General features: G+C 34.6%; 1 protein-coding gene across 4 annotated transcripts in view; it reads right to left on the bottom strand.

Moving 5' to 3' along the window:
• Positions 1-15473, bottom strand: part of CNKSR2 (connector enhancer of kinase suppressor of Ras 2) — a 292411-nt gene that overhangs the window by 163931 nt on the left and 113007 nt on the right. For all 4 annotated transcript variants that reach the window (XM_040633558.1, XM_040633552.1, XM_040633548.1 and 1 more), the window contains exon 5: positions 587-628. In XM_040633558.1, coding sequence (XP_040489492.1) covers positions 587-628 — 42 coding nt within the window. The remainder of the gene's footprint in view (positions 1-586; positions 629-15473) is intronic.

Raw genomic sequence — 15473 nt, forward strand, 5'->3', positions numbered from 1 at the left:
GACAGATGAGCATCAACCAAGTTACAGATTTACAAAGAAAAATAGCAAACTGTTCATTAACAAGAAAGGAGATACCTTTCTATAAAGTATAATATACTTACATTCCATTTCTAGTAATAACATAAAATACCTGCAAAGTCATTAGTTAATTAAACGAATATTGCCAAATTAAAATCTGGAAGGTTATTTGGTGAGTATAGAATCTGATCAAAGGCAGATTGATTATTTTATTATTTCATCCAAATGATGATAGGCTGTTTACCCTATTATATAACCAAATACTTTTCTCTCTTTTTGTCACAAAAAAATTTCTGATTTCAAATTCTCTTTTTTCTAGGTTTTTCATTACATTCCAAACTTGCTACATACTACAATCTTAAAATTTGTGTCACATTGTATCATACTTATTAGGATACAAAAGAATGGTTGTAACTAATTTAACCTGTTCTTTTATACTTTTTATCTTCTTTTGTACTTTTCCTATGAGATACGCAGAGCTCATTTTTATAGGCTATAACTTTATATTTAATTACTAGTTAAAGAAATATTTTCTAATGAAGATGAAAATAAATCCAAGCATACTTACCACATGAAGAATTTTATTCTCTGTTTCATACACAGTACAATCCTTTAAAAAAAAGAAACATATGCATTAGTTTTTAAAAAATCAAACATGCTTTTTAAAATAATTTCTTAGGAAATGAACTACAATTTGAAAAAGTCTTGACAATTCAAGCAAAAATAGCAATAAGAATGGGAAAAAAATCTGGAATGCCATATACTAAAATATTCATAGTAGTTAGCTCTGATGGTCAGTTACAGAGATATTCTCATTTTTGTTTAACTATAATTTCCAATTTTACACACATATAATAAAGAATAATATACATTAAACATACAAAATCAAATATTAAAAAAAATTTTAACCATTTTCTATCTGAAATTTTATTTGTGATAAATACTTTTTTGTTGAAATATTTCCAACATTTCAAATACTAATTTATTATAGATTGGAACATTAGGAAAAACACTAATACTTATTTCAATAGTCTTAGTCTCAAAATGATTTTATATTTTCAAGTGTTGTAGGCTATCACATATCCTTTATATTATGTGTTTAAAATTGATACACATTACTAATAAATATAAAGTTCATAGTTCTTACCTAAATTAGAAACTTTGAAATTATAAAAAATTGTTTTTAAAAATCATCATTGTATTTTTACCTGTAGTTGTTAGATTTACAACAAGCAAAAATATAGCAAAGTAATCTTTGCTTAGAAACTTTGTTTCTATGGTTCATTTTTCTTAAGAAACTTATAAAATGGGCATAATATTAGTAGTAACCCAATAAGGGTACTGTGAGGATTAAATGAGAAAATAAATAAATAGCTTAGCACAGTATCTGGCATACAGTAAATGATAAATATATTTTAATCATGAATTATTGTTCTATGTCTTTATTTTAAAAATTTAAACTAATTACCTTTACTTCAAAATATAAAGTTAACTAATTACTATTTGACCATCTAATTTTGAAAGAATAACCATGTTTCACAGTACTGCATATTTTAAGGAATGATAGCCCATTTCATTTTTTCCTCTGAATATAATTTTTAAAAAAGGAATCTTGTTGAACATAGTTTTTGATAATGCCAATTCACCACAATACCTTGTCAGAAGTATTACATATTCTTATCAGGAGCAAAAGTTTTAAAGTTAAATTTAGGTCTGATTCATTTCACAAACTAATAGAAATACTTAAGGATTGGGCCTTGCCATACTGAAGGGCTTCTGTGCCAAAGAAGTTTGTTACAAATTTAGCCATATCTATGTCTCTATAAAGTAAGTATGAATTATGTGAACAGGGGAGATAAGGTATAGATAAAACATTTATACTGGGAAAGTACATTGTACTTACATCTGAATTTGGAAGAGTCCAATTTTACAGAATTAATTTCAAACACAATTACTTTGGTAAGAGATGATTTGGGAAAAGCTGCAAAGTTGCCCAGTTTCCCCAAGGTGCCTGTACAACTTGCTTCAGCTATAATGGATGCAAGTTTGATTATTTACCTACCTTCCCAGAATCAGAGAATATGATTAAATGTTCAAGCTTCAAAGGGATTCTCCTCAAGGAAAAAAGTAAATATGATCTAAATGGATATCCTGCTAGTGATACAATAATCACACAGAGAATAACTATTTCAAGTTCTTCAAAATATAATACTTTACTTGCACATCCCTAGTGTGACATAACAAAAAAAAATTACTAAACAAAATCTTATACTATTGTCAGTAATCATATTGTTTGTTGGTAGTAGTGTTGTTAGTCTGTTACTGTTTTGCTGAACCTACTGCATTTCATAGGATGAAGCAATCGAACAGTTACGTGATATTACTATCATTCTATCATTTTTGGTGTCCTAAGTAATTTTAGCATGAGACAAAGTAGATACATATATAAGAAGGTAAGTAGAACCTAGAGTATCTTGATGTATTATGTATACACATCTGTATGTATTTCTTAGTTCTGCCCACTGAAAAGACATAAACAACCAACTGAGTAATGAATAAATCCCTCACAGTTAGTGATTTTCAAATACCATTTCCCAGGCCTTCAAGGAAAACAGTGGAGTCCCAATCTGGGGTAGGAAATGTACAAGATAAGCTTGGACTGTACTGTGACACAGATAGAAAGAAGCTATTAAGCTCTACAAGGATTGTGCCAGCAGGACTCAGAAGTCAACATGAAGAGATTCTTACTGGCCAAAGATGGAGCAATTTGGGATTCTAAAAAAATAATAGTTGCAATGGATGGAAACAGTAAAGTACATATTAATTATTACATATATTAATACAGTTGATGCTAAATTTTGTATGTACCAAATACATCTAAATATATTTAGTAACAGTTGTGTAATACTGAATATATTAAACAAATTGGACAATGTATAATAGATGTACTATTCCTCCTTTTTCAGAAAATATTAATCAACTGTGTTCAGGGTACAAAGACGAATAAAACATGGCCCCTGACTCAGAAAGCCGCAGTTTAAGGAGACAGGCATTCACATAAGTAAGTTAAAATATGTAGAATCTCAATGTCTTCGTGAAGTTTAAGCTTCAATAACTTTACAAGTACGAATGCCACAAAAATATAGAAATCAACATGTGAAAGGCCAATTATTTAAAATTTTAAAATACAGGTATATTTCTCATTAAAATGCAAAGTGACCACTGTGTTGTGCTATATACCTTGCTCAAGTCAAATTTCAAAACTTTGTAAACGCATTCATCAGCTCCTGATTCTCAGTGACTAAAAGGATTATACCTATAATCTGAGCTTTAAGATTATTTAAAGAATAAAGTACTGATGTATACTTGACAATTCTGACACAACCAACAAGACAAAGTCTAAAAGAGATACATCCCGTGACTGAGGTGGATAAGGTTTTCCACCAGTCTAAAAAACTGTCATAAATATTAAAATTAAAAACTTACTACTTGAAATAAACAAAACCAAATGACTATAAAAGAAATTGGAATAGTCAAAGGATGTTTGCGTTATGCTTGTAGCATACTCACACATGCGAACTTATTAAAGCTTAAATCCGCACCGACACATTTGGGACACTCACAATTACTATAATAAAGGCAAAGTCATAGGGCTGGGGGAGCAGAGGAGGAAACAACTAACTCTGCCTTAAAAAAATCAGGAAAGGTGGCTTTTAATTAGGTCTTAGTATCTGCTGGCTCACTCTAAACAGCTCTCAACTCCTCAGAACTATCTGCTTTTGTTACACATTCCCTCCATTTATTGATTGGCTTTTCTTTTTTTCCTCCTAGTAAACTTATTTCTTTCTTCAACTGCTCACTACTTTGAATAACTGCTTCTACCTTCTTTCAGCCAGATCGGGTTGTTCATTATTGAAGCCAAAGGCTTTCACAAGGGTGCGACGCAGCATAATAAAAACCAAACAGAACAGAACAATACAAAAAAGTACATATTAACCTGCTACTTTATATTAGGGAGAAGAACAGAAACTAAACGACTATGTTCTATTTACTTAAGCTATCATGTTAAGGAGTTCATTTTATCATGCTAAATATTTAAATAGCCCATACTCTACCTTAGGGGATTCATTTTATTAATAAGTTATTTTATTTCCATCAAGACATGAATTTAAAATATTGGCTTCTCAAAAGTGGGTTTTATTAACACTTAGGGCCAAATATTTTCCCAAAAGATCATACCCCAAGTTTTAAAAAGAAAATAGCACTGAATATGGAGAAATCCATATTTTAAAGAACCTATTCATGCTAAGAAAAGGTACACCTCTGACGTTCTACTTATTTTTAGGTTAGGACTAAATTTAGATTTTTAAAATTGGATTTAGAGCTATGCCACTATATACTCCTAGGAATTCTCTTCAGTGGCTCATGCTGTCTTTTACTGTGAGTGCAAAATGACATTTGCAATTTCTTCTTTATCTTTGTCCATATAATGCTTCTACAAACCATGTGTTGCACATTTAAATGCATCAAATTCCTAATAAGATAATACTCATAAAGATAGAGAGTGTTTCTTCAGTTTTGATCATTTTTTTCTTTTTGAAAAGCCTAAGTATGCACAGAAACTGTCTCCCACAGATGAGCTACGTGCCCACACAGGATCATAATCAGTTATTGTTTTTGTGAAATAGTGATGCAACTGCCATACTGAGCAGAACACATAGAAACACTTCTATCTTATGTGTTACCATTGATGTTCCATACTTTGTCAACACATTTTAAGCATCCTGGGGTCATGATGTTCAGTGAAAGTAATATTTCTCATTAACTGTGTATTATAGTCATAGGAACAGCTCATAGGTTATAAATATTTAATACATAAAGCAAGAGAGTGAAGAAAAATAGTGTATGTTTCTAATGCTGTATACAATTATATTTCATGGAACTTTATAACTATAAATACCATAAACTTTCATGTCTCTTGTTGGTATATTATAGTATACTTGTACATATAATATAAAAATATTATTAGTTTTTTTTTTTTGAGACAGAGAGAGCATATGTGCATACACAGGGAAAGGGCAGAGGAAGAGGGAAAGAGAATCTCAAGCAGGCTCCACACCCACCTCAGAGCAGGAGGCAGGCTCTATCTCATGACCCTGAGATCATGACTTGAGCCGAAATCAAGAGTCAGATGCTTAACCGACTGAGCTACCCACCCAGGCGCCTTTAAAAATATTGTTTTGCTTGTACATAATATTTAAATAATCCATCCATGCACACCTTTAATAATGGCACCTTCATACCAAATACTTCACATATTCTATTGTCAAGGTACCAAAATGTCTTCAATGCTTAAGCGATTCATATGAGTTAGTGTTAGTTTTATTCATTCACTCATTCATTTACTCCATTCACCAAAAAAGAATTCTGGGGCATCTTGTAAATGCAATTCAATGTCAGGCACTATTACATAATCAAAGATAAATTAAACTTGACCCTTGGCCATCATTATTTCATTATTTAGTGGAGAAAACAATCAAATAGTAATATAAGGTATGTGAAAAATACTAACAGAAGATCCCATAAAAAGCAGATAAATCCTAACTTGTTAACTGTGGAATGACCTTGTAGAGGAGGTATTTTACTGACCTTAAATAACTTTTGAATCTGGAAGTTGGGGGTTCACGGGGAAAGAACACTTCAGCTTGTGTGAACACATGAATGAAGGCATGATGAGAAGTAAGCACACCAGGCTAGAGCATAAGATATGTGGAATGAATGCAACAGGAAACAAAGTCTAGAAAATAACATGAGGTCATATTGTGGAGAGCTACGAATACTAGCCTGGAGAAATTTTGTTTTGAAGGGAATAAAATTTTTATTTTTCAGTAACAATTTATTTTGAAGCCCCATTCAACGAAGACAACACTTAATTTGGTCAACTGATAATTGCTTGTGAATTTTTTTCAGGAGCATTTGAAGTCAGGGTAGCTTACATAGTGCCATGGTTGGTGTTCAACAGCCACGTTAAAATGGTGAGTGTGTGTGTTGTGGGCAAGGGGAGGAGGAGTGGAGTCCACACTCTCTGGTCCAGCTAACAACTCTAATAGCCATCTCTTCTTGTTCCTTTTCTCATAGTTCTTTTTCATTTCCCTTAGTTATAAGAGTAACTTTCAAGTCATGTCTCAGATAATGAATCTCTATAATTCTGTGTATCTTCCTAGATATATCAAGTAGACATTTCATCTCTAAGGAGGATGGAGGAGTGCGTATTTTACTCTGATTCAAGGAAGTGCTCAGAGATGTCTGAGCATAGGAAGTATGTGATCAAATATACGTTTTATGAAAACAATGGGGAAGAAGTTGTGGATTTAAAAGGGAAAAAAGCTGAAGGCAGCAAGATCAGTTGGAATGCTCTTTCAATAGAAAATGTAAACATGTAATCAAAGCTTGAACTGTAGTTATGATGGTGGAAACCAAGTTGAGGAGAGGTGCCTGACATACGTGTAGCCAGGAATGAGAATTGGGTGACTGATTCATACATAGAGAATAATGGGGAGAGGAAAGTTAAACATTACTCTAGGGGTTCAAACATGAGCAAATGGATGAATGGCTGAGTAGAGATGTTAGGAGAGACTTTGGGGAGAATAAAATAATTATATTTTGGGCATGTGAAATTAGAAGTGGCTGAAAGACAGGACATTTTATACAAAGCTGTCCAGCAAGCAACTGAATAAACTGAATTGGATCTAAAATAGAGCCAGATCTGGGAGTATTTACACTGAAGAGATAGTTAAAGGCACAAGAAAACAACAAATTCATTAAAAAAGAATATGTGTAGTGAGAAGGTAGCAGAGGACAGAAGCTCAGACAATGCTTACATTTAGGAGCAGGACGGAAGGGTTAGTTGTGTGGCCAGGAGTAAAGGGAGAAAGTGGTATTACAGAGACATATTTATTAAAGCTTAGAGCGATAAGAGAATTATCCTAATTATGTTCTATGTCTGTGCTGCTTGAAATTCAGTAGCTTTTAGACATATGTGGCTCCTGAGCAATTAAAATGTGCAAAGGAGGAACTGGATTTGTAATTTTACTTAGTTTTAATTAATTTAGATTTATATTTCAGTTGCCACATGCAGCTAGTGGTCACCATGCCAGCCAGAATGTCAGGTCTAGAGAAATATACTATGGTCCTTCCAACAGTTACAAAATGGGAAGCCATTTAATAAGATTTTCAAACAAATAACAATAAAGCAACATCTGAAAAGAAAGACATGAGAGTTTAGTTTCCAGTTATTGACCAGATGCTTCGCTTCTTTTTTCCTTCCGCAAGAGCAGATTCCAGTCTATTGTGACATCTACAGTAGCAGCATAGTACAATGAAAGCAATTCTCTCTGTAGGATGATATACAGAAAAGAGCCATTAAAAGGAATTCAAAGAAGTCATCACCTAGCTTTGTGGGCACAGAGAAAGCAGTGCCAGGGGTAAAAGATTTGCAATGAATGGAAAATAAAAGTCCAGACTAAATTTGGATTCTTCAAAGAGCAAAAGCTGACTGAGTGCCTTGAGTGAAAAGTACGTCCATAGTGAAAAGACAGTCATTGGTCTTCTTGAATGTGTTATCAAAATGCTCCTGTTAAATTTCAGATATATAAATGTCCTTGGCAAACAAGGCAGGCAGAGGTATAACCAACCACCCCCAAGCACCTCCTTGGCAACACTTTCACCATTTTGACTGGCTTAATGACCAAAAACTTGTTGGAACAGTCTTCTTGCTATTGTTTTGGGAATGAGTAGAGTTCATGAAGGATGGTATCTCTTGAAATTTTAAAGACGTTATTTATTTATCTATTTTAGAGAGAGAGAGAGAGTTGAGCAGTGGGGGGAGAAAGAGAGGGAGAGAGAATCTGAAGCAGACTCCACGCTGAGGACGGAGCCTGCCTGAAGTGGGGCTTGATCTCATGACTACAAGATCATGACCTGAGCTGAAACCAAGAGTCAAATGCTTAACTGACTGAGCCACCCAGGCACCCCTCTTGAAATTTTAAAATGACCCATTTTGAAAAGAATCCGCTAAGATTTTCATTAGGTTAAAAAAGGTATTGAGTTGTAACATACAAAGAGCAATAAACAAGGGATGGGAGAATGTGAGTGGCCATGACCTTAGTGGTCGTCTATAGTCTATCAGTGAACATAGCCGTATTCTTCTGCACCTTGCATCATATTGCTCTTCAAAATTCTGCCCAGTTCTTCCTCCCTCAGAGGCCATCTAAAATGAAGCCCTATCTGGCTTTATTATTTTTTTTAAGATTTATTTATTTCTTAGAGAGAGAGCATGAGTGGGGTGAGGGGCAGAAGGAGAGGGAGAAGGAAGAGGAGAGAAGCAGACTCCCCGCTGAGCATGGAGACCAACATGGGCCTTGATCTCAAGACTCTGTGATCATGAGCTGAGCTGAAATGAAAAGTCGGACGCCTAACCAACACAGCCGCCCAGGTGTCCCCCAGTCTGGCTTTAATCTCTCTAGTCTTCACTTCACAATGAAAGACTACTGTCCCAATAGTTGAATGGGTGTGGCAACTAATCTTTAAGCATATAGAGACTTGGGAATGTAGGCAGAAGTAAGGCTGATTGTTTTTTTCAGCATCCTAATGGCTCTGTAACAAATCTAAAAACTACTGAGGCTTATCAAGATTGAAGTGTCAAAAGGGATAAAAAGTAAAAATGTCAAGTTAAGGTGTTAATGACCATAAAACTCATTAGGGTGAGACTGTGATCCCTGTAACTTTAATAGCTTTATTTTGACAACTTGAAGAAGCAGTGAGCTAATCCCCATCATGAGCTTAGTTTGTTTATTCTGCATGTCTTGAGTCAAGACCTAAATATTTTTGAAAGGCCTGGGTACTATGTACTAACTGCACAGATATTATGTTTCCATCAGTTATCTGTTAGTCTTTCTCTCTCCCATTAGATGGTCAGTATTTTTAAAGAAGGAACTGAACAGTCTCTTTTAATCCCTCAGGGTGCTCTGTACACTCTATAGTCTCAATTTACCAGTTATGAATATTTTAGTCCATTGACTCATTATTTTCACATTCCGTAATACACATTTCACATTGGCTTTAGAGATTAGGTACACAAATGAAACTTTTAAAGCCATTTTTTAAAAACAAAATTTGTAATTGCCAAACTAGCACAGTACATTTAGTTTCCCTACACTCTAATTTTGTGCCAAAATAGACTGAATTTCAGTTTTAAAATTATTTTAAATATGAGTTTGGTTTTCAACTTTAATCTGCATGATCTCAGCAGATATTTTCAACAAAAATAATTGGGCTTTCTCTGCATGCATGAAGATTTTTATTATGTAAAAGATGTCAAGAATTTTATGTTCATACAATAAAGCTAACATTTCTTTGTAATAAAAAGCCTCTCTAGCTTCCAGACGTTCAAGTTACTTACTGAAATGACCATCTAATACATCATAAAGGAAAGAAAATGTATAGGGTCTAAGTGATGAGAAACAATTTTTCCCTTGTGACAAATTCAACTAAGGAGTTCAAGCAAAGATAAATTCTATGATCCATCATAAATGAAAATATAAATTAAACTTTACTTCATCAGTTCAAGATCATCCACTTGGCTGCCAGAAAAATAAATGGAAATTATGGTATATTTGAAACAAATTCCAAGTATTAGTTTCAAAAATTCCTTAGACCATATATATGTTTGTCCATTTTATCTATTTAGATTGCATCTTCTTGGACAAAATGGAAGCATTTCTTTTCACTATATGCAACATCTGAAAAGGTAACATTGATACCAAGCACTCAATATTTTTAGATCATTGTTGATAATAATATATTTAAATCCTAATAAATACTAAATTGTCCAAGTAATAGTTCCAGCCTACATCTAGGCTTAATTTTGTACACCCTCAAAAATCATTATCATAAATAATCAGTATCCATTTAGGGTTTCTAGTAGTAACACTGAGTGATTATAAGACAAAATTTTATGTTTTGGAAAACTTTAAAAGGTCTTCTTCCTCCCACCAAACCTATCGTCACCAATATTGCAGTAGATTATACTTAAAATACTAAGATACACACCAGTGCATAAAAACACACCATTGAGGAGAGAGAAGAAATTCTTCAAACTCAACCTTTACTAACATATTTTTTTGGATATTTAAAAATTTTTCCACATAATTTAATTTTATGGTGCTTTCCTTATGTTCAAATAAATAAGATTATTGTCCTTAAAATTCTAGTATAATGCTGTACTGGAATTCTTTATGGATTCATTGCTGTGCCAGACCTGTATTATGATTTCTTTTTTCTTTTTTTTTTTTTTAAAGATTTTATTTAATTACTTGACAGAGATAGAGACAGCCAGCGAGAGAGGGAACACAAGCAGGGGGAGTGGGAGAGGAAGAAGCAGGCTCCCAGCAGAGGAGCCTGATGTGGGGCTCGATCCCATAACGCCGGGATCACGCCCTGAGCCGAAGGCAGACGCTTAACCGCTGTGCCACCCAGGCGCCCCTGTATTATGATTTCTAAATATACATTCCCTTTTTTAGAGAAAACGTAAACTTCCCGCAGTTACTGAAGTCAGTGATGGCTATATGACTTATTTTGTCCAATGAAATGCGAGCAGATGTGCTGTGTCCCATTTGCATGCAGAAACATTAAGAACTAGTCGATAGTTACACCATGCTCTCTTTCCTCTCTGCTGTGAAGTGAGGAGGATGTGGAGTACAGCTATAGTCATCCAGGCTGGATATGAAGCATGAGCACTGGACATGAGTGATATTAAAAGTACAAATATTTCCAGGTTGCTTATTATTGTAGCATAATCTAGCTTAACATGACTGATAAAATCTTCCACCAGATACAAGGGATAAAATTAGAACACACATGAAAATGAAGACCTAACCAACGCAGAGTTTAATGCAATAACTATGTTTTTTTAAAATGTAATCTCTAGCTCATTGTGGGGCTTGAACTCACAACACTGAGATCAAGAGTCACATACTCTGCCGACCGAGCCAGCCAGGTGCTCCCATTCCATGAATTTTACATGCTGTACTTCATTTCAGGAAATGTCCTACTTTTCAGACATGCTATGTCTTTCCTCACAACTGCAATTTGCAGTCAGCCTCAGACTGCATTCTCTTAGCTTTGTGCAAATCTAGCTTTTCACCATCTTGTGTTTGTATATAATTTTTGCCTCATTTTATTAGTCTTGTTCATGCTCACTTGTCCTAATTACTTAATTCTGACCAGTTCTTCAATCTGCCACTATCGATTATAATTTCAGTCCATTATTTCACTTGTGTTAGAGCCTGATTTCATCTGAATTATCTGTCTGATGTTGCTGGTCATTCTGATCCAACCCAAGGAACCTGGGTTATTAAAAACTACTTTGTCAGCAGAAACAAATGCCTTAGAAAATTGGTGCCTATAACTAGTACCTCTCTATATATTTTTTGGTACACTTTAATCTTTTATAAGTATGAAAATCTGTGTAATGATTTTGATGATAATCCATGTAAGGCATAAAGATTCATAACATGTTAAAAATGCTATTACTGTCTCTTCTTATTTTATTAACCCTAGTTCCCAGCACATTCCTTTCTAATACAGATTTTCCCCTTATTACAAATGCACAATGAACATTTTCATTTATATCTTACGTTTGATGTCTTGAACATGTTTAATCCTTTTGGATATGCATTTATGGCACCGATTGACTATGAACAATTGATAACTAGAGTTGTGAACTCAAAACTTTAACTAGACTCCTTTATAAATGTGTGGCCTCTGGGCTGATATCACCTGTAAATAGTGGAACCTACTGATCCACAGTTCTCAGCCAACCTATGGTAGAGTCTAGGGAATCTGCATCTTTATAAGCTTCCCCAGGTGAATCATAGTCCATGGACCAGCCTTTGAGAAAACACCATTCTTGAACACATATATTTTCTTCTCACCTCATACTCATCTCATTCTAAGCTAGTTAACTATGTGCACAGTGGTTATCAACTTTGGCTCCATATTAGAATCAATTTAAAAACTACTGATGCCGGGGAACCTGGGCGGCTCAGTTGGTTAAGCATCTGCCTTCGGGTCTGGTCATGGTCCTGGAGTCCTGGGATCAAGCCCTGTATCAGGCTCCCTGCTCAGCGGGGAGCCTGCTTCTTCCTCTGCCCCTCCTCCTGATTGTGCGCGCACGCGCGCTCTCTCTGTGTCTCAAATAAATAAATAAAATCTTAAAAAAAACCTACTGATGCCAAGCCTCGCCATAAAGAGTCTAATTTAATAAGTCTTATGGGGCACAGATATCAGTGCTTTTAAAAAGGTCCTCACTTCATTCTAAGGTAAAGCCAAACTTGAGGAGCAATGAGCAGAAAGTATTACAATGTCAAAGCATGGATCTAAGTCCTGGCCATGTCACTTATCATGTCACTTTCCCTCTCTGAAATTCCATTTACTCACTTACAAAATTGAGATAATGACATTTGGTCTACCTACTTCGCCGGATTATCGTGAGGAACAAATCTGATTCTGATAATGTGTTGTAAAAGCACTTGGCCAACCTCAAAATAGCAATGTTATTATTCCCTGCCCATTAAACTTCATATAGATGTTTTGTTCTTCCTAATAATTTTTAAATGTCTTAAGGAATAGGGTTTATCTAGATAGGATTTGAGGAAGGGGTACAAAAGTGAACAGAAGAGACCATGGCAGTATACATTTCAATTCTAAAAGGCAGTTCAGTTGGGAGAGAGAGCAGGAAAATATTTCTGTAGACAGTTTAAATGTGAAGAAACAAAAGCCTAGTGAGATACTTAGTAGGGTGAGGAGGGCTGTGGAAAATAGTGAGACATTAAAATGGAAATTAACAGTTATATTATTAGTAACTGCTGAATAGCACAACTGTAGACATTTTGAAAGGCATTTTTAAATGCCTTTCAGGATGGCACTTAAACTGTAGTAAGATACATCAAATAGTTACAGAACCAGGACCAATAAAAGTATCTAATCGAACCGTTTGATTTTTCCTGCTTAGGTATCTTTATAACTCCCACTGTGGCATTACATAGTCTCATAGCATTATATTCTATATTCCTTTATGGCTCAGGTTTCCAAATTTCGTATCAAATCAAAACTGGAATTTTTAAGCTACAAAAGCATTCCAAATGATACTCAAAAATGTACACATGGATTTATTTGGGGAGGTTGAGCAGACTGGACAGTAATGGTAACCTTTCCTAGCTCCAGAACCAGCCCTCTCCTCTTAGATTCTGGTCCTCTCCACAGAAACCTCTCCTCCCCTCCCTGTTTCTCCCCTCCCCTTCTCTCCTCTCCTGTTCCCTCCCCTCCCCTCCCCAATTCACTAGCTCATTACCTGTTTCACGGAGGAGATTGATACTGTCACCACTGTTTCCTACCTCCCCCACTCATCTTCCTGGAGTTGCAAGGATTAATAGGAGAAGGAATAGGAAGAAGCGGCCTTAAAATTTAAAGGACTAATTGTGTATTTGTAATAATGACAATAGACCTGGATTTCATCAACTTTGAAAAGAATTTGTGTGTGTGTGTGTGTGTGTGTGTGTGTGTGTGTTAGTTCTCTTTAGGTCTTCATCAGCATCACAGTGAGTTACAGCAGCTAAATCTACAACCTGTAGCCCTTTTTTTTGGTGGAATTTTAAGGGGAAAATGAGTCCTTTCATTCTTTCAACAAACATCTGTTTGCCAGGCACTGGAGACACAGAGATGCATGAGGCAGATATGTGCTTTCACCAAGTCTCTCACAGCGAATCTTTTCTTAAATGGACTGGTATTACTTTTGATTTTATTCTTTAAAAAGAATCATCATGGTACAAGACAAATGGTAACATATCAGGGACTCTCTTCTCAATTTTATTTTATCACCTGTAGGGATAAGAATCACGTAACCCATCCTTCTGTATCTGCTTCCATGTACATAACATAGCAACAATGGTAAAAGTTCTATCTTTTTAGGGTCTTTGTGAGAAAATTTTAATAGCCTCTTAAAAGATGAAATGCATCATAAGACAGCATGGCAAACATACTGAATTCAGAGAGTAAGAAGACAATGAAAATACATTACATAAATAAGCAATAAAACTTTCAGAACAGGATGTGGCACAATTATAAAGATGAGCATGTGCAATACTATGTAACACAGCAATTTCCCTCCCATGTAATATATTTAAAAGTAGGTATACATCCAAATGTCCATGATCAGGAAAATGAATAAATATACTGGAGTATATACACAACTAAGTATTATATGAAGTGAATGAACTACAGTAAATGGACAAAACAAATGAATTCAGAAACACAAATCAAGTGAAACAAGTAATATGCACAGTGATACCATTTTTACAAAGCTCAAAGACAAGCATAATTAAGTGGGATGTTTAGAAAAGTATATAAAGCTATTTTAAGGAGGGGTGCCTTGTGGCTCAGTCGGTTAAGCGTCTGACTCTTGATTTCAGCTCAGGTCATGATTTCAGGGTCGTGAGATTGAGCCCCACGTCAGGTTCCGCGCTCAACGCGGAGTCTGCTTGTCCCTCTCCCTCTGCTCCTCCCCCCGCTTGCACACACACTCTCTCTCTAAAATAAATAAATAAATAAATAAAATCTTAAAAAAAAACTATTTTAAGGGAAAAAAATTAATAAACACCCTGAGAAGAGGCAGGGTGATGAGATAGGGGAGGAGCACAAATGTAACTAAAACAATATTGGTAATGTTCTACTTATTAGATGACATATTCATGAGTATTTGATTTATTATTATACCTCATAACATACATATGACCTGCATTCTTTTGTATATATATGTAAAGTATTACATAAATTAAAAAATATAATACACAGAAGAAAACAGATGTCTGAGAAATAGTATTCTGCCATTTGCCATGTAAAAGAATTGGATTAGTATAGTACACTATACCTCTAGTTCTGTTATTGCAGATGGTGATACTGTCTACATCTTTAAAAGTGTTTTGGCAGGATGCTCATATAATATAATATAGTCTACGTTTTCAAAAAAAAAAACAAAGTTATGAAAACAATCTATTTCAGCATTCATTTTCATATAATATATAAGTTTTTAAATTTTTGTTCATAATTCAGGCCAGTGTCAGAAAGCTAGAAGAATAATAAGTGATTATGTCCCAGTGTTCTAAATAGTGCTTTCCTAAAGTCATAGCATGCAGTAATCTCATCACTCTTATTTACCTTTTCATTCTGAGCCATCAGAAAACTTACAGCTACCAATAAACATTTTATATTTTTATATCAAGAATGAGGATTTCTCTATGTGTATATTTACATTTATTTTGGTTATAAGATTATATTTTAGGTCTTTTAAGAGATACAGTCATAGATATGTAATATAATCTCAGCTTTGCAAATTCTAT

Source organism: Ursus maritimus, assembly GCF_017311325.1.
Source record: "Ursus maritimus isolate PB19 chromosome X unlocalized genomic scaffold, ASM1731132v1 scaffold_X1, whole genome shotgun sequence".
NCBI lineage: Eukaryota > Metazoa > Chordata > Mammalia > Carnivora > Ursidae > Ursus > Ursus maritimus.